Source organism: Bombina bombina, chromosome 2, assembly GCF_027579735.1.
Source record: "Bombina bombina isolate aBomBom1 chromosome 2, aBomBom1.pri, whole genome shotgun sequence".
NCBI classification, from domain to species: domain Eukaryota; kingdom Metazoa; phylum Chordata; class Amphibia; order Anura; family Bombinatoridae; genus Bombina; species Bombina bombina.
In genome coordinates, this window is record NC_069500.1 from 1323660784 (window position 1) to 1323675960 (window position 15177).

Consider the following 15177-nt stretch of genomic DNA (forward strand, 5'->3'; position numbering starts at 1 on the left):
TGTTCCAAGTAAGCATAGAGTAATTTAAATAGAGAAGTTCCTTCTGTGTCTATTCTTGTGGGTAAGAAATCTATTAGACAACGTTGGATATTAATTAAATCACCCTCCTTCAAACAATTTTTGAAGGAGTTACATTTGCAAATGATCATTGAACAGTATGATGTTATTGAAGGTATGGAAAAAAAGAGTTAGGTTATATAAAGAAAAAAAATGGGGTAAAGTTTTATATTTAAAATATATATAGCTTTTCAGAAACAGATTATTTTTCATTTAAGGAATTGTAATTTTATGTCTGAAGTCAGAAACACAGAAGAATAGGTTAATGCGTTATAAAAAAAATATTTTTTTTGTCCCTCTTCATTTTTAGGTAACATCAGCAAATTTACTTAAATAAAATGTATCTGTGTGCATATAAACACGCATACTTTTCCTCTCTTTTTTTTTCCTCTCTCTCTCTTAGCCCTCTCTTCTTTTCTCTTCTTGGTTAAATTGGCTAAGATGATGGAGATGTTTGGTTCAGAGTTATGTGAATTAATTTTTAATGTAATATGTATTTATAAAAACAAAAAGGAGGGAAAGGAAAAAACAAAAAGGAAAGAAAAAAGTATGTTGATACCTTAAACAAGGTTTCATATTGTAGTTTATTTTATGGAATGCATCATTTTATAGTCTTTGTTTTTTATTCTGCTTTTATTTTATCTCTGTTCCCAATTTTACTCCAGATTTGAAAATAAAGAATAATAATAAAAAAGTGCACAAATATCTAATTTCTCTAATTGATAACTTAAAGTAACATAATACTCATATGCTAAATCACTTGAAACTTGAAACTGTAAAAAGCTGAGCATCTCTATGTAAAAAAGGAAGATATATTACCTCACAATTTCCTCAGCTCAGCAGAGTAAGTTCTGTGTAAAAAGTTATACTCAGCTGCTGTCCAGCTGCAGGTAAAAAAAAAAATATATATGAAGAAATGAACTGCAGCCAATCAGCATCAACAGTGCTGTAGTCATGAACTCTTTTACTGTGCTCTCATGAGATTTCACTTAACTCTCATGATATTTCATAGTAAACTTCCTTAAACTGAATAGGGAAATAACATGATTGTGCACAAGGCTCACTCCCTTGCCTGTCCTGGGACAGACATACTGGTTTGCTGCTTAAAGTCCTTTGCAATGGGGTTTGAATACTTAGGACATTTTGAGGTAACACATCTTTCTTTTTGACATAGAGTTATTCAGGTGATATTTTCTAGTCAGCTTTTTACAGCTATGCTGCATCACTTTCAAGTGTTTAAACATTTGGGTATCATGGCCCTTTTATGGAAATTTCAAAATTGAACTATATACGCTGATTATAACATTAAACAAGCACTGCATACAATGTCACATATAGTAACAATACATGACAATGACAAACCGGCCAGGAATTTTACTGATAGGCTTGTGACTATATGGGGCTATGAAAAAGAACACATAGATAGAACATATTCGTTAGGAGAGATATAATAATGTAAAAGTGAAAATAAACAGTTAGTATCCATTTCTACTAATAGTAGACTATTTTAGCAAATTTTTCATATATTACACAAGTATATCTCTATACAAGGGAGGGTGGAACGAGCCCTAAATATCAAAAGAACAATGCAGGTCGGTTTCTAGACTGATAAGGGACTTGATAAGGAAAAAAAAAACTGCAAAAGAATGTATAAAAGAAATGCATTTATTAGGATGTATTGATGCAATGAAAATCCATATCTGAGTTACAGGAATGCTACAACAGGGCAAACTATCAAATCTACCATTACTGCCAAGATTTATGCTTTTATTTGATGGCTAACCTGGAATATTACCTATATTGGAAGTTCCCACAGGAATAGGGCCCTTAATCCCTCCTGTATGTGTTTGTAAATTTTGTCCTGTCTCTTACAAGTCTTGTATTGTTTTATTTACATGAATTGTATCCATGGACAGCGCTGCGGAATATGTTGGCGCTTCATAAATAAAGTATAATAATAATAATAATAATAATATGGTAACACTGCAAAAAGGATTCATTCACTGAAATCCAGCACACTGAATGAAAACCCTCTCATTCAAATTGCGACAAAATAAGAGCCCTTAAAACACGGGACATATACTGATTTTTTTAAATAGCAACAGGCTAAAGGCTGTGACACACTGCAAGCGATGCGGTGCGAGGCGAAGAAGCTGCCTCGCACCGCGTCACATCGCTTCTGAAGTTCAAATATTTCATCTCTGAGCGCTTAGCTACGCGTCCTGATGCAGGACACATTGAACGTGCACAGCTGCATCTACACGCTGCGCACCGCCCTGCTTGCAGTGTGTCACTGCCTTTAAGAGTTTTAATGAGATCTATTACATTGAAGTATATAAAAACTTACAGACATTAACCTACTGTAACATATTCTTTCCAGAGTACATAGGTACCTTTAATAATAACAAATCAACATGAACATTTGCTGTTGGACCAATAAAAAAATTAATTGGTTTTGCATTAGTCATAAAATGATAAATGTCCAGTATCTTTAAAGTGAATGTAAATTTTGATGCTAAACTGACTGTTTTTAAAAATGTGATTAAAAACAGGGGCACTTTAATTCATCAAAATTTACATTTCACTTGTGTTGTGAAAATAAACTTACCTTTTAATCTTGACAGCCGCTCAGCTTCCTCCGGTCGTCGCAAGCCATTTCTGATGTCAGAAATGAGGGATAGGTCATCCTCCAATCACGGCTTTCCCCCTGGGGGAATCAGTGTCTGACTCAACGCCGTTATTGGAGGAAGCCGGATTTCTCATTTTAGACCCAGGAAGAGGCTTTGCGACGGGTGGAGGAAGCTGGAGCTGTTGTCAAGATTAAAAGGTAAGGTTTTTTTCACCACACGAGTGAAATGTAAATTTTGATGAATTAAAGTGCCCCTGTTTTTAATCGAATTTTTAAAAGCCGGGCACTTTCGCATAAAAATTTACATTTCACTTTAACAAGTCAATGAACGAATAAGTGCATGCAGCAAAAAATAGTGCTAATATATTCCTGAAAGGTTAATTTTTACTTCCACGTTTATATTTTATGTGCAACATAGTTTGTTGACAAAAAGCAGTAGATTAAATGTATTTCAAACAGAATCTCAACTTTGTTACAATATCTCACAATTATAAATAAAGAATGTATGCACAATGATTTATAGAAACTTATAAGTAAAATAAACCCTTCAGAGGCTATTGCATTGTTTAAATAATAAAAAAAAAAAGCTATTATATTTTATTAAGGCTATAAATATTGAGGAGCTAATGGGAAATACTATCTCAGAGGAAGTGTCTGACACTAGGATAGAAAATGCATCAGAAATTACTCTGTGGTATGTCGTATAGTATAGGGAATAAGCGGCTTTAATATTTTCAAACATTTTTTTAATAAAATACACTTTAATTTATAAATGGATTTTGTTACTTTACATACTTCAATTACTATTGATGCTTTTAGTAACAACAAGAATCCTCATACAGGTGTTCTTCACTTAGCAGCAAGATAAAAGGACAGTCAACATGAATTTTTTTTATTTTTTTAAAAATATAGATAATCCCTTTATTAACCAGTGATCAATTTTTAATAATCAACACTGTTATAGTAATACACTTTTTATCTCTGTGATTATCTTGTATCTAAGCCCTAGACTGCCCCCTTATTTCAGTTATTTTGAAAGACGTGTTTTAGCCAATCAGTGCTGACTCATAAATAACTCCATGGGAGTGAGCACAATCTTATCTATATGACACACATGAACATGCACTGTCTAACTGTCAAACAAACTGTCAAAATGCATGAGGCAGTCTTCTCTTCAATGGCTTAGGAATCAGTTTGAGCCTACCTAGGTTTAGTTTTCAACAAAGAATACCAAAGGAACAACGCAGATTTGATGATAAAAGTAAAATGGAAAGTTGTTTATATTTGTGTGCCCTGTCTGAGTCATGAAAGTTAAATTTTGACTTTACTGTCTCTTTAAATAACTGTATTAAGAAGGTAATAAGGATACAGTGTTTAAATGCTAGCCATGAAATTTTCAATTAAACCAACAAATGTCACTGATGTTTAATAGAAAATTTTAAAAAGATATTAAAGTGTCCAGGGGCTATTTGTCTCTATCACAGTAACATCATTAAAACTGCTGTGTATTTGTAAATAGAAATATTGCCTTCTGTATGGGTGATGATCAGAACATTTCAATGTCTGTGAAGATATCTAGAATCTCAAAAACCAGTATTTATTTATTTTTCGCATTGGGCATTTATGTTGTCAACTATGCTTTATCTGTAATTATTCTGTAGAGAAATTTAGAAATAGATTTACTTGTATATATTAGAAATGGATTTGAAAGGTGCACAACTGAAAGCACAGCCACAGGGCATAGGATCTATCAAATATTCTGTTTTGCAACCCCCAACGAGTGACATGGGAATGCTTTGTATTTTACACAAAAAAAAAAAAATTACATCTTAACCCTTTAAAATATGTTTTTATGAAAATGATTATCTATTACAATTTTTATACTATGCCAAAGTAAAATAATCTTAGCACAACCACTGCTCAGATCCACATTGCAAGAGCATTGATGAACACAAAAACAGGAAGCTGATCTAACTGCCTCAGTGTGGCAGTGGGTGCAGATCAATGACGATTGGATCAAGCCATCAAATCTTCACAAGATTAACAATGTTACTGTACTCTTGGCCATAAATCATAACAAGGCATTCATTACAATATATTTAAAATCCATTACACATGGAGGGGCTCTGTGTCGTCTAACAAATGCCTAGTTTTAATTTATGCCGGGAGTGCAGTTACGTTCTTGTTCTTGTAAGGGGAAAAAATAATTAAATAATTAAATAAAAATTCCAACATTAAGTCCCTAGCCTCAACGAAATGGTATAAAAAGCATGTTTTGTTACAAAGAGATAATATTCTGAAAACATATATATTTAACACAGTAACTAAGAAACAACACATTATATAATATAAACATAAAACAACTAACAATGATTCTGCTGTACATGATGTTTACTGCTAGAAAGGTGGGATGAACCGTTTGAATCCCTTGAATCATATTGTAAGAATAGAATGTTCTTGGAACAGTCATTTTAATGCAGTTTCAAAATGCTCAAGAGACAAATGTCCTCAGCCAGATACTCTGTTTGCCTGGAGGGTACAGAATACACAGTAGAAAATGTTGTGAGATGCTTACATCTGTCCAAAGGAAACACTCAGTGAAAGAAATTAATGCTGACATGAGAGGTATTTAGGATAGTATATATATATACACACAAAATGTATCCCCTTCCTTAATTTCATGATAATATATAAAAAGACTTGATACTTTGCTTTTTACTTAGTTATTCATATAAATACATTATTTTTACTTTTTTCCTTTGCACAAATTATCTTCTCTCATATTTCACTTTGATCAATATTCATCCAACATGGTGTGGTTCTAGACATTAAATACTCAGCTGCTAATAAAGGTGATTGCAAAAGTAAATATCAAATGTGCAGAATCCTGCTGGTTTGTGAATTCAGCTACCTTCAATGGAATCTCCCTGTATTTCTCTTGAGTTGTCAATGCTGTCAGGAGCCTGTTCTTGCAACAGTTAAAATATTCACGTTAACCCAAACTATAAAACTGTGCTTCAACACAAATAGGTCTAGAATACGTGAAGTGCAAAAATAATAAGACTATCTAACACTGCTCAAGTTAAATTAATATTCTTGCACTCAGATTAAAAGTTGAAAGACAAATGATAACATTCGAGGAAAATCCTCAGGCAAGCTAACATCTTGAGTTCGGATAGCGTGGCCTCGCTATTCCCTCATCTAATAGACTTCTATAGCGTGAGCTATAAAGCTAAGGTCTTAGCTTTTGCTCAAATGCTATCGCAAAGGTGCATTAAAAAAATAGAAGAAATAGTGTACTGCCCCTTTGAGTCCTTCCCAGTACAACATCTTGTCATATATAATTTCTCTTTAAATAATTATTTAAACATTTATTTTAATAAAAAACATATATATATATATATATATATATATATATATATATATATATATATATATATATATATATATATATATGTCCAAACAGATCGCATTCCAGACCTCCAATAGCAACAACCCAGGGTGCAGCAAAAAGTTATAGATAGGCAACGTAAAAAAGGCACTCCAATAGGAATCTTTTTCTCAATCTTATCACTTAATTTGTGAAAGTTTTTCTAAACATACGGTCCACATGATAAGATTGAGAAAAAGATTCCTATTGGAGAGCGCTTTTTATGTTGTCTTTATATGTATATATATATATATATTCAAATATATATACACACTAAAAAAAAAGTTGGCCGCGTTAACATTCTCTTGTAATTCTTTTTTACCACGCATTTGTAGTTCTTAGCACAGTGTCAAATTATGCATAGTGCACCTTGTGCTATCAATAGTGCTCCACTGGTAATCTAGACCATAATAAGGTTTGGATTGAAATATAATAATATTTATTTAAGTGAAGTAAAACCATTTTGCAACATAATGAAATTATTTATTTTGCTCCCTTTTAATTTAATGCCACTCAAGAAATAGTGAGCTTTTAAATTGTCAGAACTACAGACTCCACAAGGTTAGCTTTGCTTTGTATCTGTCCCAAACTGGCTTTTGCAGAGGTTATCAGATAAGAAATTGCAAAACAATGTTGCTAACATAATGTCCATGGCGAGCTTTGTTTCCCCCAGTAACAGGTTAGCTGCTGTGAATAAGGCAACTAGTGGATGTAGTTTGGCTACTGAGAAAATAAATATTTGGGTTTCATGTCCCTTTGAATAGCATTTTGCCTCTTCTGAGCATGGACAGAAGCTGACTTCCTGTCTCTCTAGCTTTCACTGAAAAGTAAACAAGCTCATGTTACTCTAGAAGACATGACATCAAGCTAGATATGTCTTAAAAAAAGAAAAAATGAAAACTCCTTTTAAAATGATGAATAATACATATTGCAATGATTTATATTAAGTATAAACCACTGCTTAGTGCTATTTAATTACAATAATGAAACAGACTGTTTTACATCTCTTTAAGTATAGTGAAATTTACCTGACAAAGCAACATTTTACGCAGTAATTGATTAGCTTAAAAACAAGCTAATTTACATCTGTCCTTAATTGGCCACAGCAAAGGAGAAAATAAACATAGATTCCACCAGACATTTCAAGAACTGTGTCTTTAAACTGTTCTTGATTCACAAAACCTTGTAAATGATGATTACAAAATTAAAGTGTTAAATGATTTTCAAATATTTATTCTGTAATGTGGTGTTTAATTGCAGATATATGCTATGAATTTTAATGTATATTTAAGCTGGATACCAATTCATATAATAGATAGGAATTCACAATAGCGATAGTTCTCTAAACAATAGAATACATTATTATTAAGAAAAAATGAATATTAATACATTTAAAAAAAATATGCTTTGTCATACATTATATTTGCAAATTATTTTTTTACAATAAAATAACAGCAATTCAATAAGACTACATCTGTTTTGAACTTTTAATGGTTGCATATGTTGTTTTAGTTACTATAGCAACCACCAAAAGTGTTTTTTTACCACCAAATGATAATACCAGATTGTGTGCTATCCAGATTGTGTGCTATCCAGATTGTGTGCTATCCAGATTGTGTGCTATTCTTAGCTCCAGACTGGGTGCAAGATAAAGCACCATGCACTATATATTGTGCTCCACTTCTATCAGTAAAAATGTCTATAGTAAAACCACTTTGTAATATGCTTTATTTTTTTACACTTTTTCTTGTAAAAAACATTTTTCCCACTGTCCCCAGAGTGGTTGATGGCATCCAGCACCTTGACTCTAGAGAGTTCTGCAACATTCAAGATGCCTTGCCAGTGACATGTTCATAAAATGCAGTGTTAAAAAAAATGACAGTGATAAATGTTTTTAAAACATTTATTTGTATTCAGCTATTTTGGAATACATTGCTGATAAATACTATTATATATAAATAAATACTTTAATGCCCCTTTAAGCATATTTTACAAATTATAGATATGACATAGGTTAACATCAACAAACTTTAAATGAGCAATAATTTAGCAAGATATGTGTCATTGACTTGGTTTGTACAAACTCCAATATCCGCCTATCAATGTGATTCAGCAATGCATCTGTGCTACTGTAAAGGCAAATGTTCATATAGGATCGTTTCCAGAATTTTGCCTCCTACAACTTGTTTAACTGCAATATTGATATCTTCTTCACCAGTTCATTCTTGCTGCTTGATAGGGAAAATGAATGTTTTTAGGTCAAAGTACTTCCATGATACCCCAAATTGGAGAAGTGGATGGCCCCAAAAAAGCACTGGAGGGCCACATGGTGGATAGCCCTGTTAAAACACAATTTAATATACAACATCTTAATATGGATATTTAATAAGAGGCTCAAATTAGTTACTAAAAAAAATGTAAAAGACTGAAATCTTTTAAGTTACGTAATACTCATTTGCTAAATCACTTAAAAGTGATGCAGCATAACTGTAAAAAGCTGACATGAAGATATTCATCTCTATCTAAAAAGGGAAGCTATTTTATCTCGACATTTATTCAGCTCACCAGAGTAAGTGCTCTGTGAACAGCTATCCTTCAACTGCTATGCTGATGCAAGTTGAAAAAAAAAATAGCCAATCAACATCAGCAGTGCTGAGGTCATGCTTTCCTTTGCTGTGATCTCATGAGATTTCACTGAAATCTTGTGAGATTTTATAGTAAACTTCCTTAAACCAAATAAGAAAATAACATTACTGTGCTTGCACATGCCAGATGCGCACTCCCTTGCAAGTCCTGGGGTGTGTGAATATTTTTCAGGTAAATACCTTTTTTTGCATGGAGATGTTCAGGTGATATTTCCTAGTCAGCTTTTTACAGCAATGCTGCATCACTGTTTTTAAACTTGTGAAGCATTTAACGCTCTGTCATTCAACTAAACAGATTTAGCACAAGCAAAGTGCTTTTTCCATTTTTCTTTTAACTCTGTTCTTTGTTTTCTAAATATATATTTATATATTATATATGATTTTTTTTTATGTATATCTATATAAAACAGGTATATATGAATATATATTTAAAAAAACAAGAACATATTATACTATGTATAGAATATAGAACATGTATATACAGTAAATACACAGTAAAACACATTTTAAAATATTAATATTGTATAAAATGATTTTTCATGTTTTAAGGTATACGAGTAGAAAAGGCTCCAAAGTGTGTGTGTGTATATATATATATATATATATATATATATATATATATATATACACACACTTATATATATAAATACAGGTAGCCCTCAATTTACGCCGGGGTTAGGTTCCAGAAGGATTGGTTGTAAATTGAAACTGTTGCAAATTGAAACCCAGTTTATAATGTAAGTCAATGGGAAGTGAGGGAGTTAGGTTCCATGCCCCTCTCAAAATTGTCATAAGTAACACCTAATACATTATTTTTAAAGCTTTGAAATGAAGACTTTGAATGCTAAACAGCATTAGACACAGAATATATAATTAAACTAAGTTAAATTAACAAAAACTTTTGCAAAACAGCATTATAAACCTAATAAAAATCACACAACACAGACTTTACTTGCATTTTTTTGCAAACAGTTCTTTCTATGCATTCCAATCTGGATGGATTTATAGACAGGAAGATCTTGTTCCTTTGAAAGCTGCTCGATAGCTCAGGTCTAGCTAGCTACACTGATTAATTTCAGCCTGCTTGTGTGCTTGGCTTGCATATCTTTGCTGCAACACAAGCAGACAGCTCCACCTACTGGCTATTTTAATTAATGCACTGCTTCTCAATGCTTTTCAATAAGTCACATGACTGAAAAAAAAGGTTGTTATTCTGAAACGGTGCAAATTGAACCGTTGTAAACCGAGGGCCACCTGTATATATATATATGTGTGTGTGTGTGTGTGTGTGTGTTTATGTGTAAGTATATGTATGTGTAAAAACATAAATAAACAATAAACATATATACACCCATACACATATTTAGACATATATGTTTAAAATATAGCTTTTTTTATTCAAATACCTTGTCATATACCAAATACCTTTAAATCTTAATAAAAAAATGTATCAATGTTTATAAAAATAATTTTTTATCAGATAGTGTATATGAGTGTATCAGTTTATTTTAATGTATTTATGTTGAGTTTGGTGTACATTTTTTTTAACACTGAGGCCTAGATTATGAGTGGAGTGCATTATTGCGCTTTGGTATTACAAACAAGGCGCAATGCGAACACAACCTCACGAGAGTGCGCTAAAATAGGCTCTAATGGGAGTCTTGTTGTCAGACATGGCAATCCATGTAATGCTGTGCACAGGGCAAATCACACATTGTTGGGCAGCAAAATAAAAACAAATATGTTTATGAATATATATATATATATATATATATATATATTTATGTGTTTATATGTGAAACAACACATATTAACACACACACACACACATATATATATATATATATATATATATATATATATATATATATATATATATATACACATATATATTTACAGTAATTATATAGTCCCCCATTAATCTCTATGTAAAGGTACGTTTAGTGCCAAAACATTTTTTAAACACCTCACATCTCCTCACTTTAACCCCTTATATCTGCTTCTGCATTTTTTTTTGTTTGTTTTTTATTTAGGTACTCATATTTTTACTTAATTTCATACAAATGTCCTCTTTATTTGGGGGGGGGAGGCAATGGGGCACATTTTTTTCATTAACCAGAGGTCTGACCGCTGCTTAATTACGCTAAGCGCAAAGTGAAACCACACGCTCGGGGAGCATTAACTAGCCGCTTGTAATGGCTAATTATTTATTTTCAGTCACCCTAACCCAACAAGCACAAATTTAGTTTGTGCTTGAGCAAACGTGTTTACTTTCAACATGTTCTCGATATTGCTTATCACGGCTCGCGCAAACAATAGCGTACCACTTGTAATCTATCCATGAATTATGAAAATATTAAAGGAACAATGTACTCAGACAAGTAACTGATAAGAGTTATTTGTAATGCAATCACTGGGAACAACCTCCCAATTGGAGGTGGCTTTCTGCAACTGCCTCTTGTTTACATATCTCTTCTATAGAGAATACTGCAGTACTCATATTTCAGTAAAGGTGTCAATTTCAGCAGACAAAATCAACTATTTCAAATGAAAAAATAAAAGTTAAAGAGCTAATTGTTAACAATCTAATACACTCTAACAGGTAAAATGGGAACACAGTAAAGGAGAGTAACAGAGGCTCCTCTTAATATTAATACAAAATCCTTTTTTCTTTTTTTTTTTTTTTTTAACTAAACCCTGAATAGATTTTTGAAACATTTGATTGAAAGAGTTAAATGCAGTTTAAGTCATATTGTGCACATTGTTGCTATTTAGATGATTCACATCATATGAGGATTTTACCCTGTTTATATCATAACTCCTACATACTTAATCATAGGATTGCCTGCCATCTATTTATTATGGATAGTGAATGCAAGAATACAATTATATGTTAAAAGCAGCACTGAATTTTATAAATTGTCTCTGCCTACATATGTTTAAACTGTATTCAGTTTATTTAAAACTGCTGAGCTGAGTTTTTGTTGTTATTGTTTTTTTGTTTGTTTGTTTTTTGCCAGCAGAGACTAACCTTTGTCTATTTCATCTTCATTTTTATAAAAATAAATGAATGAGACTAAAGGATTGATATCCACAACACACACACTTAAAGACAGGACATATCTACAAAAACAGAACCCTCAAATGAAAGAACATATTTTATTATTAATTTAAATACTGAATTTACTTAAACAGTATAAAGAACAATACTTTTTTTGTCTAGTTTGTATCACCCCTTACATACAAGTGGGTTACTGAAACATGGCAAGTATGTCTAAGCTGCACATATGTTTACCACATACAGAACATGTTCAGTATACACACATTAGACCACCCATAGTTTTTAAAAAGTGCTATAAGCTGTTGCCATGGCAGTAATATAATGAAGGTTAAATAAAGCATGTTTTCCCTTAAAAAGACAAACACATCAATACTGTTTGTTTATGAAAGTAGATCATTCAGATTTCTTGGGTAAAACTGCCTCAGTAATCAAATCACAATATGGCTTTTACTTAGGTTTACATTTTGGTGGGTTCTGTGACATAATAGAGAAACTTTTTCTATTTTATGTAAACATTCTATAGTTCATAGTGTGTGTGTATATGTGTGCTTGCCTGTGTGTCTGTGTGTGTGTGTATGTGTGTCTGTGTGTGTGTATATGTGTGCTTGTCTATGTGCGTGTGCATGTGTGTGTGTTTGTGTTGTTTGTCTGTGTACGTGTGCATGTGTGTGTGTGTATATGTGTGGTGTGTCTGTGTGTGTGTGTGTGCTTGTATGTGTGCATGTGTGTGTATTTGTGTGTGTGTGTGTGTTTATATGTGTGTGTGCTTGTGTGTGTGTGTGTTTGTCTGTGTACATCTGCATGTGTGTATATGTGTTTTTGTGTGTGTGTGTGTTTATATGTGTTTGTGTGCTTGTGTGTGTATGTTTGTCTGTGTTTGTGTGCGTGTGTGTGTTTTTATATGCGTGTGTACGTGTGTGTGTGTGTGTGTTTGTCTGTGTATGTGTGCATGTGTGTGTGTTTATATGTGTGTGGGTGCTTGTCTGTGTGCGTGTGCATGTGTGTGTATATGTGTATCTGTGTATAAAATCAAATTCAAGTACAGTTCCAGTTACACAATCTGAAAAAATATGTGGCTATTCTACAAAAAAAATTCACATATTATCAGATCTGCCTAGATTAATACTGAATAATATGACTTTACTAATAATTTGCATTTCAAGGTTTCAATTCTAAATAAAACATTTTATTTTCTTTTTATTCAAAATAACCTTTATAAAACATAATAACTCTGTAAAGGAATATGCACAAAGAACTGCATGTTTTTAAAATAAACAGTACCTTAAAGATACCATTTACAGATGCTTTCTCTTGCTTACAAAGAAGAAAATGTACAGTACATAATGTACAGTTGTGTTACCAGCCTGGGAAAGACTCTCCTTGGAAAGTAAAAGAGCAGGTAGATATTCTGTTTGAACATCTTGTCAGATACTGCCACAAACTTGTTCAGAGCTGTCAGATCATTCCCTTGCTTCTTGGTAATCCCAGTAAAGTTCACTAGGGTCCCTCCCCTCTTGGTTTGTAACCTAAGGCAGTGTAGTACCACATACTCATACAGATTTCAGTGCATAAAAGTCTTCCTCCTGCCTAAACAAATAATTTTTTTGAATGATCTTCTGAAATCCTGATTGAAAATGGTATAAATCACAGGATTTAATGAGCTATTGCAGTAGCCTATCCAAAAGAAAAATTTAAATAAAGTTGCTGGGACTTCACAGGCTTCTCTGCATATGCCATAAAGGCTATAACTGAAAAAGAATGGGAACCAGCAAACCACAAACACTCCCATTACCACTGCTAGGACAAAGGTGAATCTCTTCTCCCTGGCTTGGGTGACTTTTCTCCTGTTAACACTGCTCCTCTTTTTCTTCCTAGAGGAGAACAGGTCCATTGATTTGTTGCTGGACCTGGAAAGGCGACTGGATTGTTTAGAGAAGGAATTGCTTTTGCTGCTTTTTCGTTCTTTGCCGGAGTCAGTATTATCTTCTCTGCTGCTGCTTTTCCTCCTTTTACTCTCAGATATGCTGCTTTCTTCAATATCTACATCGTCCAGCTCTAAAGATTTCTGGGGGGTAGGACGAGATGGGCAGTGTCCGTTCTCTTTATCAAATGGTATTTTAACTGTTGTTCCTTTACTGAACCCATTTTCTGTATGAGATCCATCTGTGGCAGGTTTCTTCTCTGATAATGTCCTGGTCCTCAGTTTAGCTACTTGATAGATACGAATATAAACCAAGATCATTATCACACAGGGAGCAAAGAATGATCCTATACAAGAGGAGAGGATGTACCAAGTCTCATCGTTTAGTCTACACTGGGGGTAGACATCATCTTCAGGTTCTCTGTCCATAGAAATCAGAGGTGGGAATGAGATGACTGCAGAAATCAGCCAGACAGTGACAATGATCCCTTTAATCCTCCTGGGTGTCCTTTTAAGATTGTATTCTACAGCTTGGGTCACAGACCAATACCTATCCAGGCTTATTGCACATAAATGTACTATAGACGATGTGCAAAACAATACATCCAAGGCTAGATAGATATCACACCAGACGGTGCCAAAGTACCAGTATCCCATAAGTTCATTAGCCAAAGAGAAGGGCATAACTAAGGTTGCTACTAGGATGTCAGCACTGGCTAAGGAGACCAAGAACAGATTCTGGGGAGCCTTCAGTGCCCTGCTTGTTAGCACTGCAATTACCACAAATACATTCCCCACAATTGTAAAAATAATCAGAAACCCCACAATCACTGCCAATCCCCATATGGCTGTAACGGTATATTGCCCCATGCCAGGGGGCAAAACAGGCTCAGAAGAATTAGAGAACGTGCTGTTAAGATTAGTGGTGTTTTCAGTAACATCCATACTGTTGTTAAAGTGCCATTCATATAGTAGCTCCTCAGATACAACGTATTGTTTCCCTTGCCAAGTTAATACCTGGTTTTCAACCCTCATCTCCATCCATTCTCACATCTCCTTATCCATGAGAGCATCTGCCTGAGCATAGGCTCCAGTTAAACAACAATCTTCTTAGTCAAATGACCCGATCTTTTTTATGAATCTCTTGATGTCATCTTCAAAACCAAACACATGAAGCTAGTGTAGATTTCTGCATGGTCGCAGCTCTTCTCTTGGTCCTAGTGATCCAGTAGGGGCAGTGTTTGATGCACACCAAGAGGAGGTGTTGCCCGGCTACAGCACACTGAGGATCCTTAGGTTAAATCCCAGCGTCTGCTCCTTCATCCATCCTGACTTTTGTGTCAGAGCTGTGTACTTGTATCCTGAGCTACTCTCTGACTAAAGCAAATCATCCCCCTGTGCTGCTTGTCAGTGCTGAAGCAATTCTATCTTACT

General features: G+C 33.6%; 1 protein-coding gene across 1 annotated transcript; it reads right to left on the reverse strand.

The window, feature by feature from the left end:
- Positions 1-13251: 13251 nt before the first annotated feature.
- Positions 13252-14778, reverse strand: ADRA2C (adrenoceptor alpha 2C). Its single transcript, XM_053700911.1, has one exon. The coding sequence runs from the start codon at positions 14776-14778 to the stop codon at positions 13384-13386; it is 1395 nt and encodes a 464-aa protein (XP_053556886.1). The 3' UTR covers positions 13252-13383.
- Positions 14779-15177: the final 399 nt, after the last annotated feature.